General features: G+C 40.0%; 1 protein-coding gene across 1 annotated transcript in view; it reads left to right on the plus strand.

The window, feature by feature from the left end:
* USP46 (ubiquitin specific peptidase 46) overlaps window positions 1–11308 on the plus strand; it is a 29760-nt gene extending 18452 nt beyond the window's left edge. The window contains exons 5-9 of the mRNA XM_081020557.1: window positions 2659–2735; window positions 5685–5768; window positions 6150–6347; window positions 7568–7646; window positions 9086–11308. Coding sequence (XP_080876683.1) covers window positions 2659–2735; window positions 5685–5768; window positions 6150–6347; window positions 7568–7646; window positions 9086–9187 — 540 coding nt within the window. The 3' untranslated portion in view covers window positions 9188–11308. The remainder of the gene's footprint in view (window positions 1–2658; window positions 2736–5684; window positions 5769–6149; window positions 6348–7567; window positions 7647–9085) is intronic.
* The last annotated feature ends 3153 nt before the right edge of the window (window positions 11309–14461 follow it).

Genomic DNA, 14461 nt, shown 5'->3' on the forward strand with positions numbered 1-14461 from the left:
TTTGCCCTCAAGTCCTGCCCTGTTTGTGCCTTCCTCAGATAGCAAGCCAGAATTATCCGACTAGGCTAAAGTCCTGCTGAATCAGTGACTCATGCAGTAAGGCGTTGAGTAGGTACTTTGAGAGAGTAGTTCAGATTCCCCGGAGCCCCTAATGATGGAATTAATTAATTTTTTCCTTGATCAGTAGCGGGCCTGTCGTCGCACACTAGTGTGCCCTGGAAAACAGTTTGGTCATTAGTGGATTAGATGAAGACAATCTCTTATAATTGCACCGCTAATATCATATCGTGCCGTTTTGTGCTTCAACTTTCTGATGAGGGCATATTAGGACCATTTATGTAACAGTGTGCAAGTCAAAGGCCATTGCGGCCTTTTTTATATTCACTGTTGCGGCATCCCTGTGAAGTCATCACTCTTATTCATATCTTAGAAATAGGGTGAGAAACAGAATGTGTGATCGAGGAGGCAGGGAGGTTCACATGAGAGTTGGGCTTTGCATGGATCTGGGCCTCTTAGGTGGAGCCTGAGAGCAGCCCTTTCCCTCAGGTTGACTAGCTTACCCCTCAACCTGAAAAACAGTCAGAAATATGACTTATCATCTGAATTGTCATTGTCAGATTTGGGGCAAGGTAAATCTTGACTAAGATTGATATCTGCTTCTTTGCGCAGTTTAGCTTTTTGGGATTAAGTCGCATGCTGTGCTAAAGGGTACTAGGTGAGAAAGAGAGAGCCCTGGATCCAGATTCCATGTGTCAACACATAATTACTGTATTTATGAGATTTTGCCATAATCAGTTTCTTGAAATAAGCAAATATCCTTATTTTATTCTTTCAATATAAAGTAGTTACAAGGTATTATTTCTGCTGTGTGTAACAAGTAATGTTTGTTGTTTGAAGCAATCTATTTCTCCCCTTTAAACAGGGGAGAAAGGGTCTAGTGGCAGCAGTATAAGCAAACATACAAAAGGGATTGTATTCTCATACCCATGTTCAAAGTGACTCATATAATGGATTTCAGCAGGACAAACTCTGGAATAAAGAATTTTCATCCCACAAATCTCTTCCCCGCAGTTGAGCTTGTATCTACAGTTCCTAATCTTAAGAAAAACTCAACTCAACTTGTGTGGTTATAGTTTTGCTGATGTCAGTGACATTATGTAAACACAAGCATTTCTTAAAGCACCTCGCAATATGAGCAAGAGAATCTGTAATTGGATCAAAGCAGTGGCACTAGAGAGTAGGGATCCACATTTAGGTCTGATCTACTTATAACAGTACTCACAACTCAGAGAAATTGAAGAGAGAGACTTTTAAAACAGCCATGTTGTTGTTGTTTAGTCGTTTAGTCGTGTCCGACTCTTCGTGACCCCATGGACCAGAGCACGCCAGGCACTCCTGTCTTCTACTGCCTCCCGCAGTTTGGTCAAACTCATGCTGGTAGCTTCGAGAACACTGTCCAACCATCTCGTCCTCTTTTGTCCCCTTCTCCTTGTGCCCTCCATCTTTCCCAACATCAGGGTCTTTTCCAGGGAGTCTTCTCTTCTCATGAGGTGGCCAAAGTATTGGAGCCTCAGCTTCACGATCTGTCAACAGCCGTAGCTTGGGCCAATTATATGGAGGTGAGGCTGGTGGGGAACCCCAGTGTATTGGAAGGGGTCTTTGGAGCATTGGTTGTGAGCGGTGCGGTAGAAATTTCTCTACCTCAGCAGGTCCAGAGTTAGAGGGCATTCTTGGCCCTTTCCTGGATAAGCACGTAGCAGCAGTGTTGGAGTTTATGCAGACTCCTCTTTTCAGAGAAGGGGGATTTCATTGTGGTTTTATAACTTATAGGACTGATTACTGCACTGCCCCTTACTGGGGAGCACCACCGAGAGCAACTCTGAAGACAACTCTGAAGCTGCAATTGCTACAGAATGTTTGCTCTCCTGACAGGCACAGGGAAGTAAGGTCATATGCAACTGATATTGCAGGTTTCTTCTGCTCAGTTCAAGGTGCTGGTGCTTATCTTTGCAATGTTTCATGACCTGTGGTCAACATTGTATAGAAAAGCCTTTGTCAACTGGCTAGGGTCGATGGAAGTTGTAGTCCGAAACCACAGGAGAGCACCAGGTTGGCAGAACCTGCTATAGACTGCCTCTCAAAATATGAAGTTCAGTACACTCTCTGGGCTCTGCAGGAAGGCTGGAGAGGAAGGGGGAATGCTATACTCAATACAGGTGTAACAATTATGCTAAAACAAACAAACCTTAGTTGGCAAAAAACCCACACACCCTCAAATCGCAGTTTCATGTCCTGGTTTGTGTCCAGTCCTTAACTATGGTGGAGGCATTTCTGTAACCATAGTTACAGAAGACAAACCATTCTTAGGTATCCCATCATAGAGCTGCAAGAGATTAATATGCCTCCTTTTCCCTAACTGCTTTCAAAGACAGGACCATTCAGCTCCACAACTTGAACCTAAACCTTTTAATAACTCGTTTTGGTCTACTCATCTGCCCCACTGCTTAATTCTTTCTGCAATGTTGGCATCATCTTCTAGGTTTTGATGTTGTGCTGACATAATGGTAGGCATTTGCTTTGCTGGTGCAGCTAGTTTTAGGATCAAGCTGTTGGTTGTGCAGTGCTCAGAAATATTATTGCCTCCTATTTTTGTCGCAGGTTAGCAGCAAAGATGAAGATTTCCTCGATCTCTCTGTTGATGTGGAACAGAACACATCGATTACTCATTGCTTAAGGTAAATGAGCGGCTGTAGAAATGTGTGTTGAAAAAAAGTGGGAGCAGGTTTTTGCTGTCTGATCATTTTAGATTAGTGGGATTTGAAAGGAAGAGCAGCATGAGAGTTATGGTATGATATGGCATAAATCGAATCAAGAAATATAAATGGAACTTTTTTTGGAAGTAGGAATATAAATCAATCCTGCTGCAATTGAATATTCAAGAAGAAACTACAGTTTTTCAATCTTTCAATTGCTTACTCCAGGGAGGTTCCACTGAAGGCAGCAGATTTACTCTGGAGCAAATAGCTTGAGAATGGTGTGCATGCATGCATAACATGTACTTCCTGGGAAAGTAATCTACCATCTGTCAATCAAAGGGCTTACTGATGAATAATATGGAGCATTTATCCCAAGTATTAGAAAACTTTATTTATCACAGTAGTTAATCTGAAAGAAGTCGTTAAGCATCCATTAGGTCCCACTGAATTAAATACAACTTTGAATTTAGATTTACCAGAGCTATACTGAACTAAGAGTGCAATTTAACACATCTTTCTGAGTTCAGAACCTGCTCAAGCCTTGTTATGAGTTGGGTCCAAGACTTAGCAGTACTTGGAAGTCAAAAATCCCCCTTTGCCTGCCTGTGCATGTGTACACACACAGAGACGCATTCTCTCTCAGGTTTATTGCTTCAGCTCTTTAGGCAGGTGACTGCATGAGTCCATCTTCATGAAAACATAGCTCTTACCTAAGGGATCACATTCTCTTCTGCTTCCCATCATGAGATGCAAGTTCTATCCCAAATGCTTATACAGTCGTACCTTGGAAGTCAAACGGAATCCATTCCAGAAGTCTGTTCAACTTCCAAAACATTTGAAAACCAAATTGTGACTTCTGATTGGCTGCAGGAAGCTCCACCAGGAGTGGTGGAGGGTGTGGCTGAAGGGGGGCTGTGGCCTGAGGAAAGTCATATGGGATGCATGGAGACCTGAATTTGGCCTCTGGATCTGAGGCTCTCCACCCCTGGCTTAGTGGGTCATACATTCTGTTCTTGGTTGTCCCATTTTTGTGTGGGAATCTGGATGTAGAGAAGCACTCTCAGTACCATTTCCATAGTTGTTTGTCTTCCTTATCCTGGAAACTCATCAAAGTGTAAGCATTTTCAGAAGAGTACTTCAGGACTGGACTACTGTAATGCACTCTATGTGGGACTTCCCTTGTGCTTGGTCGGGAAAGTGCATGGCATCATTTTATAACCTTTGTGAATGCTACTGGCATTTGTTTACTTCTTAAATTTCCCTCTTCTCCTTCTTCCCAAATGGGCCCTGCGAAGCCAGCACCAAAGTTGCAAAACAGTATGAATGAAAATAAAATATTTGAAACATTAAAAAAAATCCAAAATGTGTGTATATATATATGTATATATATATATATATATATATATATATATATATATATATATATATAAAAACCAATCATGAATATATAAAAAATCTACAAGAGTCAAAAACCCTCAAAGCTAATACAGTGGTACCTCGGGTTACATACACTTCAGGTTACAGACTCCGCTAACCCAGAAATAGTACCTCGGGTTAAGAATTTTGCTTCAGGATGAGAACAGAAATCGTGCTCCGGCGGCGCGGCAGCAGCAGGAGGCCCCATTAGCTAAAGGTGTGTTCTTAACCTGAAACTGTTCTTAACTAGAGGCATGCTTTTGCTAATGGGGCCTCTTGCTGCTGCTGTGCTGCCGGTGCACGATTTCCATTCTCATCTTGGGGCAAAGTTCTCAGCTCGAGGTAACTCTTCCAGGTTAGCGGAGTTTGTAACCTGAGGCGTTTGTAACTCGAGGTACCACTGTATTAAGATTTTGGACTCACTGTAGTTAACCCCTTGTAAGAGTACGAGCTCTTAACATAGAGTGACTTCAAATCATGTCTGCCCGCATGTGCAATGGAAATGAACCTTTAGCTGGCAGGTTTCCCAAGTGTATTTGGAAATTATAATTGCCATGTTTGAGAACAGAAACTGCATTGTTTGACCTTAATTGTATAAACAGTGTTGAGCAGGAAAGAGAAATAAGTAAACAGGAGCTATTTCAGAGGCAATAGCTCAATTAGTCTTGCTTCCCTTTAATACTACAGCAAACTCTCCTTCCTCTTAGTTATCGTTGAAAGAAAAATCCCTTTTGTGTTTAAGCCCCCAAACATAGTTCTTTTCCTCTGGGCATCAGTGCTGGCATTAAAAGAGGAATTCATAAAATAACACAATAAATTATGTATCAATTATTTTTATTTCCATGAGGAGTTGAAAAGGCCAGCTGGTTCTGTCAGTTTTACCTCTCTCTCTATTTTTTTTCTTAGAAAAGCATTTGCCCCATGAATAAACCAACACCTCCAGCATATTTCTGTCTAAGAATAGTTTATATGTCTAGCTTTTATCCAGAAATTAGCAGTTTTATTTTAGCTAGGTCAAAATGAAGTAATCTGTCATCTGTTGAATGTAAAACAAGCATTTCTTATGCCTGTGAAAACCACGCTTCAATAAAATTTGAAGAGCAGAGTGAGTGCCCATCTGCACTATACATTTAAAGCAGCTCCACAGGACTTTAAAGAGGCCTGCTTTCCCTCAAAGAATTTTGGGGACTGTAGTGCGTTACAGATTCTCAGAGATGTTGGGAGATCCCTATTCCCCTCACAAAAGTATAATTCCCAGAGTTCCCTGGAAAGAGCAATTGAGAGTTAAACCACTCTGAGAAGCATAGTTCAGTGAGAAGACTAGGAGGTCTTCTAACAACTCTCAGCACCCTTAACAGTTCCCAAGTAAGGCGATCCTGCAAGTATATTCTCTTTGACCACTGTGTTTGAGTTACAGTCAAACAACTGTACAATATTTTGCAACCAGCTCAGAGGGCATTTGGGATGGGAAGTATGAAACTGTAAGCACTGTTCCCTCCGTTGATTTTTCAGAGACTTCAGCAACACAGAAACATTGTGCAGCGAACAAAAGTACTACTGTGAGACTTGCTGCAGCAAACAAGAGGCACAAAAAAGGTAAGCAAAGCACCTTGTGGCCTGGTCCCAGGGAGGCTAGTATAAATTTTAAAGCTGAAATAAAACGAATTCTTCCTGCTTTCAGCTCTGCAAAAAACAGTAACAGAGGTGTGCCTATGTGGGAACACCGTATCAAGAATAGGGACCTGTTTATAAATAGAATGGGCACTTATTAAATTTACATTTTTATTATTGATATCATGGACTCCCTTTTGTTTGTATTTAAAATATTACATTGTTGTTGTTGTTGTTGTTTGTTTCTTTAAAAAAATAGTTTTTATAACAAAATAATTGCTGGTTGCTTTTTTCCCCTTTGGAAGAAAAAAAAGAAAACCTGCACAAGTTCTGTTCTTATCCAGTGATATTATTTTGACTTCATAGGATGAGGGTTAAAAAGCTGCCAATGATCCTTGCATTGCACCTGAAGAGATTTAAATACATGGAGCAGTTACATCGGTATACCAAGCTCTCTTACCGCGTGGTATTTCCTCTTGAGCTGCGTCTCTTCAACACATCCGGGGATGCTATCAACTTGGATCGCATGTATGACTTGGTGGCTGTAGTAGTTCATTGCGGCAGGTAAGCAGCATTCTCCTTCATTTATAAACTCTAACGCGAACCCCAAAGATCCTATCCAGCAAATGATTTAAGTGCGCTGGACAGTTCTGAACACCGTTGGACATTTAATGTTCTCCCTTCAGCATTATTAGAGGGCACGTATCATGACATCCCAGTGGAACAGAGATGGTCTCCATGTAATTCTGATGGCATTGTGTCCCATTTGGCACATTCTTCTATATTGCCCACTGTATCGTGATACCCGAAGAGAGCTAATTCAACTGTTACTTAGGAAACTACCCAGCCACTCAGAGGAAACCTATGTTAAATACTTTCTTGCTGAATATCACCAGGACTGTCTTAAAATTCTGTTTTATGGCAACGAGGATAAGACAGGCTGCAGTGACAGTGATGGTCGATGAATGAGTACTGATGTTAAACTCTGGAACATAGATTTTAACTCAAGGAGTGCTATTTTTAATGCAAATAAGTTTAAAGGGAATTTTTAATTTCATCTACTGCGTCTGCCCCTTGGTGCTGATGCAGTGTGAGTTGCTGTTGTAAATTCTGCTGTCTGGCTGTGGTCAGATTGATGCTTTAATGAAACATCAATCTGACCACAGTCAAGATTGATGCTTCATTAAAGAAAATAAATCCTGTGCAGAAGAAGCAGTATAATTTCCTTTAGTCAGTGCTTTTTTTCTAAAAAAAATATTTAGCAGTACTCTCATTTTCCTACTCATTTTGAAATACTGCCCCTCAATGAGGCCAAACTTAGATTCACACAATGTTTAGGGGTATGCGTACCCCCAGAAAAAAGCACTGCCTTTAGTATTCAGGAGTGCCTGTCAGTTTGGAAACAAAACAGGGCCACCTAAAAATAAGGGTTTATGCACCCAAAAATGCGGTTTCTACACATTTGGGGTACTGCCTAGGTATTCTGGTGTATATAAGCTTGCAAATTAAATTATTATTATTTTTATTACCCAAATGGCATAACAAGCACATATGAACTACCTTGATTGAAAGTCATAATGTTAATGTATCAGTTGAAACAGAGATGGAAAATAAATTGGATGTGGGAGAAGATGGAATTCGCCTGTTCAAGCCTTAACATCTTCTAGACAATACCCTGGAGGGGAGAATTATAGTTGCAGGGAATGCAACTTTTATGTCTAGAAGGTTGACTCAGTTGTGTCCTTATTCTTTTTTTTAATTTAATGGTGTTTCTTTTCTTTTAGTGGACCTAATCGTGGACATTATATTACCATTGTGAAAAGTCATGGCTTTTGGCTATTGTTTGATGATGACATTGTAGAGGTCAGTATACTTGTTCCTGGGATGTGGCTTACGGCTTGAAGGTTAGCCCCCCCCCCCATAAGAGCAAGCCCCCAATACTGGCAAACATAAAAACCAATGGGACTTATGCAAGGATCCTAATTTTTAATAACCCTCAGGTGTTCATTGCAGTCTAACCTACATATGCAACAGAGCAAGATAGCAGAATGGATGGAATCCCCTCCGGGTGTAGATAGAGGATTCTGTTTTTAGTTTTCTCCCTACTTAAAAAAACTCTCCATCAATAGAAAACCAGCACAGCAGCCCTGAGATAGAACCCTTTTCTCTGATATACTATGGAAGGAATTCAGTGTAACACCTTGCCATTTGTTCCATTGCCACAAGCTTTTTTGTTTGCCGGATTAAATTATCCCCCCACTCCTCCCTCCACACACTGTTTTGGTGGGTTCTCCTGACCCCCACAAGCTAATTTTAGTTGCATATAGCATAATAAGCCCAAGATAAAATGAAAAAAAAAATTACAAGTAGAATAATAACCAGTTACCTGCTTCATAAATGGAACATCATCGCAAACAGTGATTCTTCCTCGCCCTGCTCCCCGATGTTTCTTGAAGACCTTTTCATGCCAACAGGCCTACTCAGTTGTTTAAACTTTTTCAAGATGAGCCAGGCATTTGTATGATTGTTTTATATTGTGTTTATGGTATTTTATGTTTTATTGCACCTGCATATTTTGCTGGACACAAGCCTAATATTTTATATGGAGGGGTTGTTCCTGTAAATATTTTTGAATAAATAAATAAAATCTCCCACAAACTTGGGAGTAAAGGGCACACCATAGATTTGAAAAATAAAAATGATGGTTGATACAGAAGGGCCGTGCTGCGACAGAATGCAAAATATATTTGAACCAAGTAGCTGTAACCTGAAGGCAGCTAGGATTACCTAGGCCTTTAGCTATCTGTACTTGGTTGGTTTATGTTTGCATACGCAGTTGTATCACATAGCCTACCTGTTCATTGTCTGGGTGAAAGGATTAGAGGCGCTTGCTCACCAAAGAAATTGTAGTCAGTAATAAGTTGAACAAAAGGTCTATATGTGAAGATAGAGGGGGCTTGGATGGAATAAAGTTAATTGATGTTCTTTCTCAATGGGACAATGCAAAATAAGCATGCCCCACAAAAGTTTGTACTTCAAGTCACTCCAACCACAAACAGAAGAAAGATCTCAGCTGTCTGCAGCTATTGCAGTAACTTGCCAGCCTCTGTGCATTTTAAAGGCAAGTTTATATCTAAATGCTGCCTAAATTGAGAATTTGGAAGGAGCTGGACAACTATTTTGCCACCTTGTCTAAATTTCTAACAGAATTTTCCCTTGGGCAAAGCCTATTTGTTTTAATATTGTTACATCCATTTCCTTAATTTTTCTCCGTTAACATTTTGATTATTTTACCTTTGCAGAAAATTGATGCGCAGGCTATTGAAGAATTTTATGGTCTGACCTCTGATATATCTAAAAATTCAGAATCTGGATATATTTTATTTTATCAGTCAAGAGAGTGACTTGGGAAGACACTTGACTTTTTCCACCCCGAGAGGAGAAACTGACCAACACTGTTAACTGACTTCCATGTAGACTCATCCAATACAGTATGACAGTGATAAGCTCATGCCGAAATTGTGAACTAAGACTCTCCATCTTTGACTGGAAGATCTTTTTTTCTTTAGTCTGAATCTCATTAACTACTGCAAGAACAAATTTATACAGCTCGTGTTCATTTGCTGAATCCTGCTGAACTGAGGTATAATGTGGCATAGATGTTTGCACCACCACTAAGGACCATTTGTTCTCTGTTTCTAAAGAACCATTCCTTTAGGCTAGTGGTTTTCAGACCATGTTTTGAGGAACCTTGGGATTCCTGAGATGCCTGTCAGGGGTTCCTCAATGAGAAGATGCAATAGTAATGGTAGACATCCATCCCTTAATGGCAGCTTGCCTGCAGCTACCAATCTTCACCTGTAAAGGGCAGCTGTGGGGAGCACTGGGCTGTGTCCTAAGAGGCACTCTCACCGTTCACACAGGACACTAGTGAGCCCCAGGAAACCTAGCCAACACTCCAAATGAAATGTGCAGCCTAGAACACCCAACTCTTTTGCAAGAACTCTGGCAAATGCACAAGGGTTCCTAGCCAGAGGAATCAATGTGAAAAGTGTTCCCTTAAGTTGGAACGTTTGGGAAATTGCTGCTTTAGATACCTACTGAAATGTAACTCATACTCATGGATCCTCAATCTGGTTGGATTGTGGATTGTGTCACATGGTACTCTTCAACTAGAAAACTATTATCTCCCGATCCCCCTCAAGCTTTGGGTCATGAAACAATATCAAATTGGCAGCCACAAAACACAATGTTGCTCAGTCCCGTTTGAACCAAATTCCGCCAGTCTTCCTGTTTATCATGTGACAGCACAGATCAGCCAAACTGCTCCTTTGGATTCCCACACTGTAAAAGGCTTTAGGAGATTTTGCACTGAAAAGAAAAGGAGGGGGGGAAGTTGTTCTTCCATGTTACTTTCACTGTGTGATGAGTGATAGTATCCTTTTATCCCAAAGAAATACCACAAAATGTCCTTGCTTACCTGAGTTTGCACATGTCTATATGAGTATCATGCATGCAAGCAAGTATTGGTTGTACAATCCAATTAAGCAATAGTGACCATGATCCAAAGCTCCATAGGATTTTGGTGCAGAGCTCCGTGCAAAGAGGAGTTTCTCATTCTTCCTGGTGTTTGGGGATGCATCATGGGCACATAAGAGATCCTACACGCAGATCGGAATCCCTGGATTTAAGTGAATATCCATCATATTATGCAGAGCTCTGGACTTGGACAGATGGCACCGATTGCACTGAGAGCCAAATTATGTGGCATTGCACAAAGATGTACTACATTTGTAGCCATATGTAATAAAAATCAGTTTTTAGGTTCCATCTGTTTGTCACGCTCTAGTGTGACGAACGCCGGAAACCTAAAGTAAATAGGACCTGGTTCAATTTCAGCTACTCCCATTAAGTACAAAGAAAACTGGCCCAAATTAGCGAAGCTGTTGGGTAAAATACAGAGCTGCTGATCCAATAGAAAGTTTCCCAGGGGTGAAGGGCAGATTTTGCTCTCATCTCGAGGATATGCAGTGGTGGCCAAACATGCTCTCTGGCCCAAACACTGGGTTGCCAAAGTTGTGCTGAGTGAGACTCCCATTTGAGGAAATACGTGTCTCTGCATGCCACCAGTAGAACCTGCAATATACAAATATCTCTGGCTCTTTTGCTCATCATATTCGCAGGCATTTTGCTTGTGTAATGAAGAGCATTTGGCCCTGCAGGAATTAACAGCATCAACAGCCATGAGCAATTTACTAGCATGAATTTGTGTTTTAAGACTATATGAATGTTTTGAGGTGTTCCCTGTTAGTTATGATAAATGCACTCTAGCTATTCAATAGCTGTTTAAAAATATTATTGCATAAGTCATGTTTAAATGCAAATATCAGAAGAGGAATGGGAATAATTTCTACTTTGCTGAATTAATGGATCTAAAATTGCAGAGTTGGATTGTCTTGACACTTGTAAGGTGCAGTGCATGGTCTTCGATCAAAATAAAAGGCAAATAAATACCCTGCAAGATATTCACGTTTGCAATACAAGAAACGAATAGGAGTACAATAAATGAATTGTGCAAAAGCTACTTCATGCTGACATATACCCTGGATTTGTGCAGATCTGAGTATGACTTCAAGTGAGAAAATTCCAGAAGAGATATACATCATTTTTTCTATTTTTTAAAAAAATATGCATGTATTTATTAGGAAAGAGCCCCTTTTAATACTTTCTGAATAGAGATCTAATTACAGTTTTACTGCTGTTTTGCTTATTTTGCCATAACTCAACACTGTTGGAACTTGCATCTTGGTTTTCCATCTGGGAATGAAAATCTTTCTTGTGCGCACGTGTTATGTACCTTTGTTACTTTGTGGTGATCTTACAGTATTGGTGAGAACACCGTTTACTGTGCATTTGGGACAGGAAACAGTGCATTTAGAACTACTTTGTAGCACCTTACATGAGCATAATTGGATATTCTTTAAAGTGCCATAAATTGTTTTATCTTTGTGGTGATCTAACAGAGTAGAGAGAGAGTCTTGCTTGCATGAATATTCCATTTGTTCAGCAGGGCTGTGGATACTCTGTGTACATAAATAGACACCTATACATAGATTAATAAAGCCTGTGTGTATTCCTGACCACTTGAAGTCCTGCTCAGACCCAATTTTGACAAATTAAATTTTATAGCAGGCATTCCCCACATCTTTTCCAAACATGTCAGTGGCAACACAGATTAGAAATATATATATTTAAAAACAATTTGAAGAATTCTGACTTCTCAACAAGATGCCAAATTCCACCCTTGACCAGTGCCGTCAAATGTATAAAAATATACATAGTCCTGAATATAGCATAAGAAGAATCATTCCTGATCAGACCAAAGGTCAATCAGTTTCAAACAGTAGCCAACCAAATGTCCCTGGCTAGCTTACAAAGGCAATAGCTCTTGCTTGCTTGTCTCCACTATCTGATACTTGGTAGTATATTCTGAAAAAGAGTTAATTATAGCTAATGTCCTTTGATTCACCTAGGCCTCATGGATTTGTTGAATCCTTAAATATATATATCAATTTGAGTGATTAACTCTGTTCCTTTTCATTTCCCCATGATTCAATGTCTATGTACCTATTTCTGTTCTGCTAAACATCAAAAAACCATCGACCCAATAATACCAGTGATATTAATTATCTAGAGCTCAGTATTTCAGGAAGGCAAAATGTACACCTTTTGTGTTCAGTGCAAGAACACAATATAAATACATCGAAGGTCCCTATATGCAGAATGCTTGAGGGCTATTTAAATGGAATAACTGATGCTATTGAGTTACTGTGAACAAATACAGTGGTGCCCCGCAAGACGAAAAACTCGCTAGACGAAAGGGTTTTGCGTTTTTTGAGTCGTTCCGCAAGACAAATTTCCCTATGGGCTTGCTTCGCAAGACGAAACATCTTGCGAGTTCTTGCGAGTTTGTTTCCTTTTTCTTAAAGCCGCTAAGCTGCTAATAGCCGCTAAGCCGCTAAGCCGCTAATAGCCTCTAAGCCGCTAATAGCCGTGCTTCGCAAGACGAAAAAACCGCAAGACGAAGAGACTCGCGGAACGGATTAATTTCGTCTTGCGAGGCACCACTGTACGTTAGTCTGCAGGTTCCTGACTAGGCTACTCGCTGAAGCAAAGGATGGAAGTGTTGGGTTTATATCAAGAAGACCTCAAATTGTGCCTGTCGTCTTCGTCACTGCACACACACACATGCATCACTTGATTCCTCAGTGGTTTATTTCTGACAGCTTCATATGTCGACCGGCTCAGACCTGTTTCAGATGTAATGGGAAACCCTCGTCTTTTGTTGTTCCAAGGAGGAGATTGTGGACGCGTTTACTCCTGTTTTAAAACAAAACACAGATTCCCATTATGCAGAAACTATGGTTTGTTTAAACTACAGTTAGGAAATAAACCAGGATTAGAAACCACAGTTTCCTCCCAGCTTTCATTTTGTTTTTGGAACTTATTGGAGTTTAAACAAATCAGAGTTCCCCAAGTTTCTACATAATGGGGGACTGTGGTTTGTTTAAAACTAATATTATGGCCACAAAAGAAGCAAAACAGGAGGAGTGTGTGAGCCCAAGGCTTATCATACTTCATTCACCTAGCTGGACATCATCTGAGAAGCATTGCACTTTAGGCAATGATGTGAAAGTTGTGTCTGGCTTTTGATCTGTGTTAGTACATTCACATCTGTGAGGCATCATTTGATCAAGTGATTAACAGGCATGTGTACAGCAGCCCACAGCATGCAGATCTTGCCTCAGAGTACAGAATATAGAAACTATTCCTTCTGTTGGGACTGGAACAATGCTAGCTTGTCTCATCAGTACCTGGAATCAATGGGGCTCTTTCCATTAAAGCCCATTTACATCAAAAGACAACTGTCCTATTGACTCCCATGGGGTTAGGATATGATCCTTTTGTGAATGAAATCCTTTACTTGCTTTGCTATATTGCACAGCATTTCTCTCAAGGTGTGACCATCACTTTTCTGACAAGCTAGGCTGCTCTGGTTGTGGTGAATAAATGCACTTTCTAGTTCAGTGTTAATCAGTGTAATACAGATGTTTTGTACATTGCAAAGGTTGCTGCCAAACATTTTAAGGATATATGTTAAACCTCTTTTTAAAAATAAATAAAAAGAAGCTAGTATTAATGTATAACTGGAATGTTTGGAGCTGATGTTTGTATGGACAGAATTTTTGCGTTACTGGTAAATATTTTTTTAAAAAACAACTTGGGGGTTAGGGTATATCTGTGTTTTACATTAACTACAATATTCTTTTTGTGGCAGGTAATAAAGCCAGAAGATGGAAATAATATTTAAATATTATAATATACAGTTCAACATGTTTTTTCCTTGCTGTATCTCATGATTTGAGTTGGATAATAAATACAGATAATTATACTGGGGGTTTTTTTAATGGTAAAATTACTATGCTAGGTTTCCCTTTTCTAGTTTTCTTACAAAATCAGGCACAACACAGTCAAAACTTCAGTTACAGATAGGTAGCCGTGTTGGTCTGCCATAGTCAAAATAAAAAAAATCCTTCCAGTAGCACCTTTAAGACCAACTAAGTTAGTATCTGAAGAAGTGTGCTTGCACACGAAAGCTCATACCAAGAACTAACTTA

The sequence above is a fragment of the Podarcis pityusensis genome (genome assembly GCF_964106645.2).
Source record: "Podarcis pityusensis genome assembly, chromosome: 9".
Classification (NCBI taxonomy): Eukaryota; Metazoa; Chordata; class Lepidosauria; order Squamata; family Lacertidae; genus Podarcis; species Podarcis pityusensis.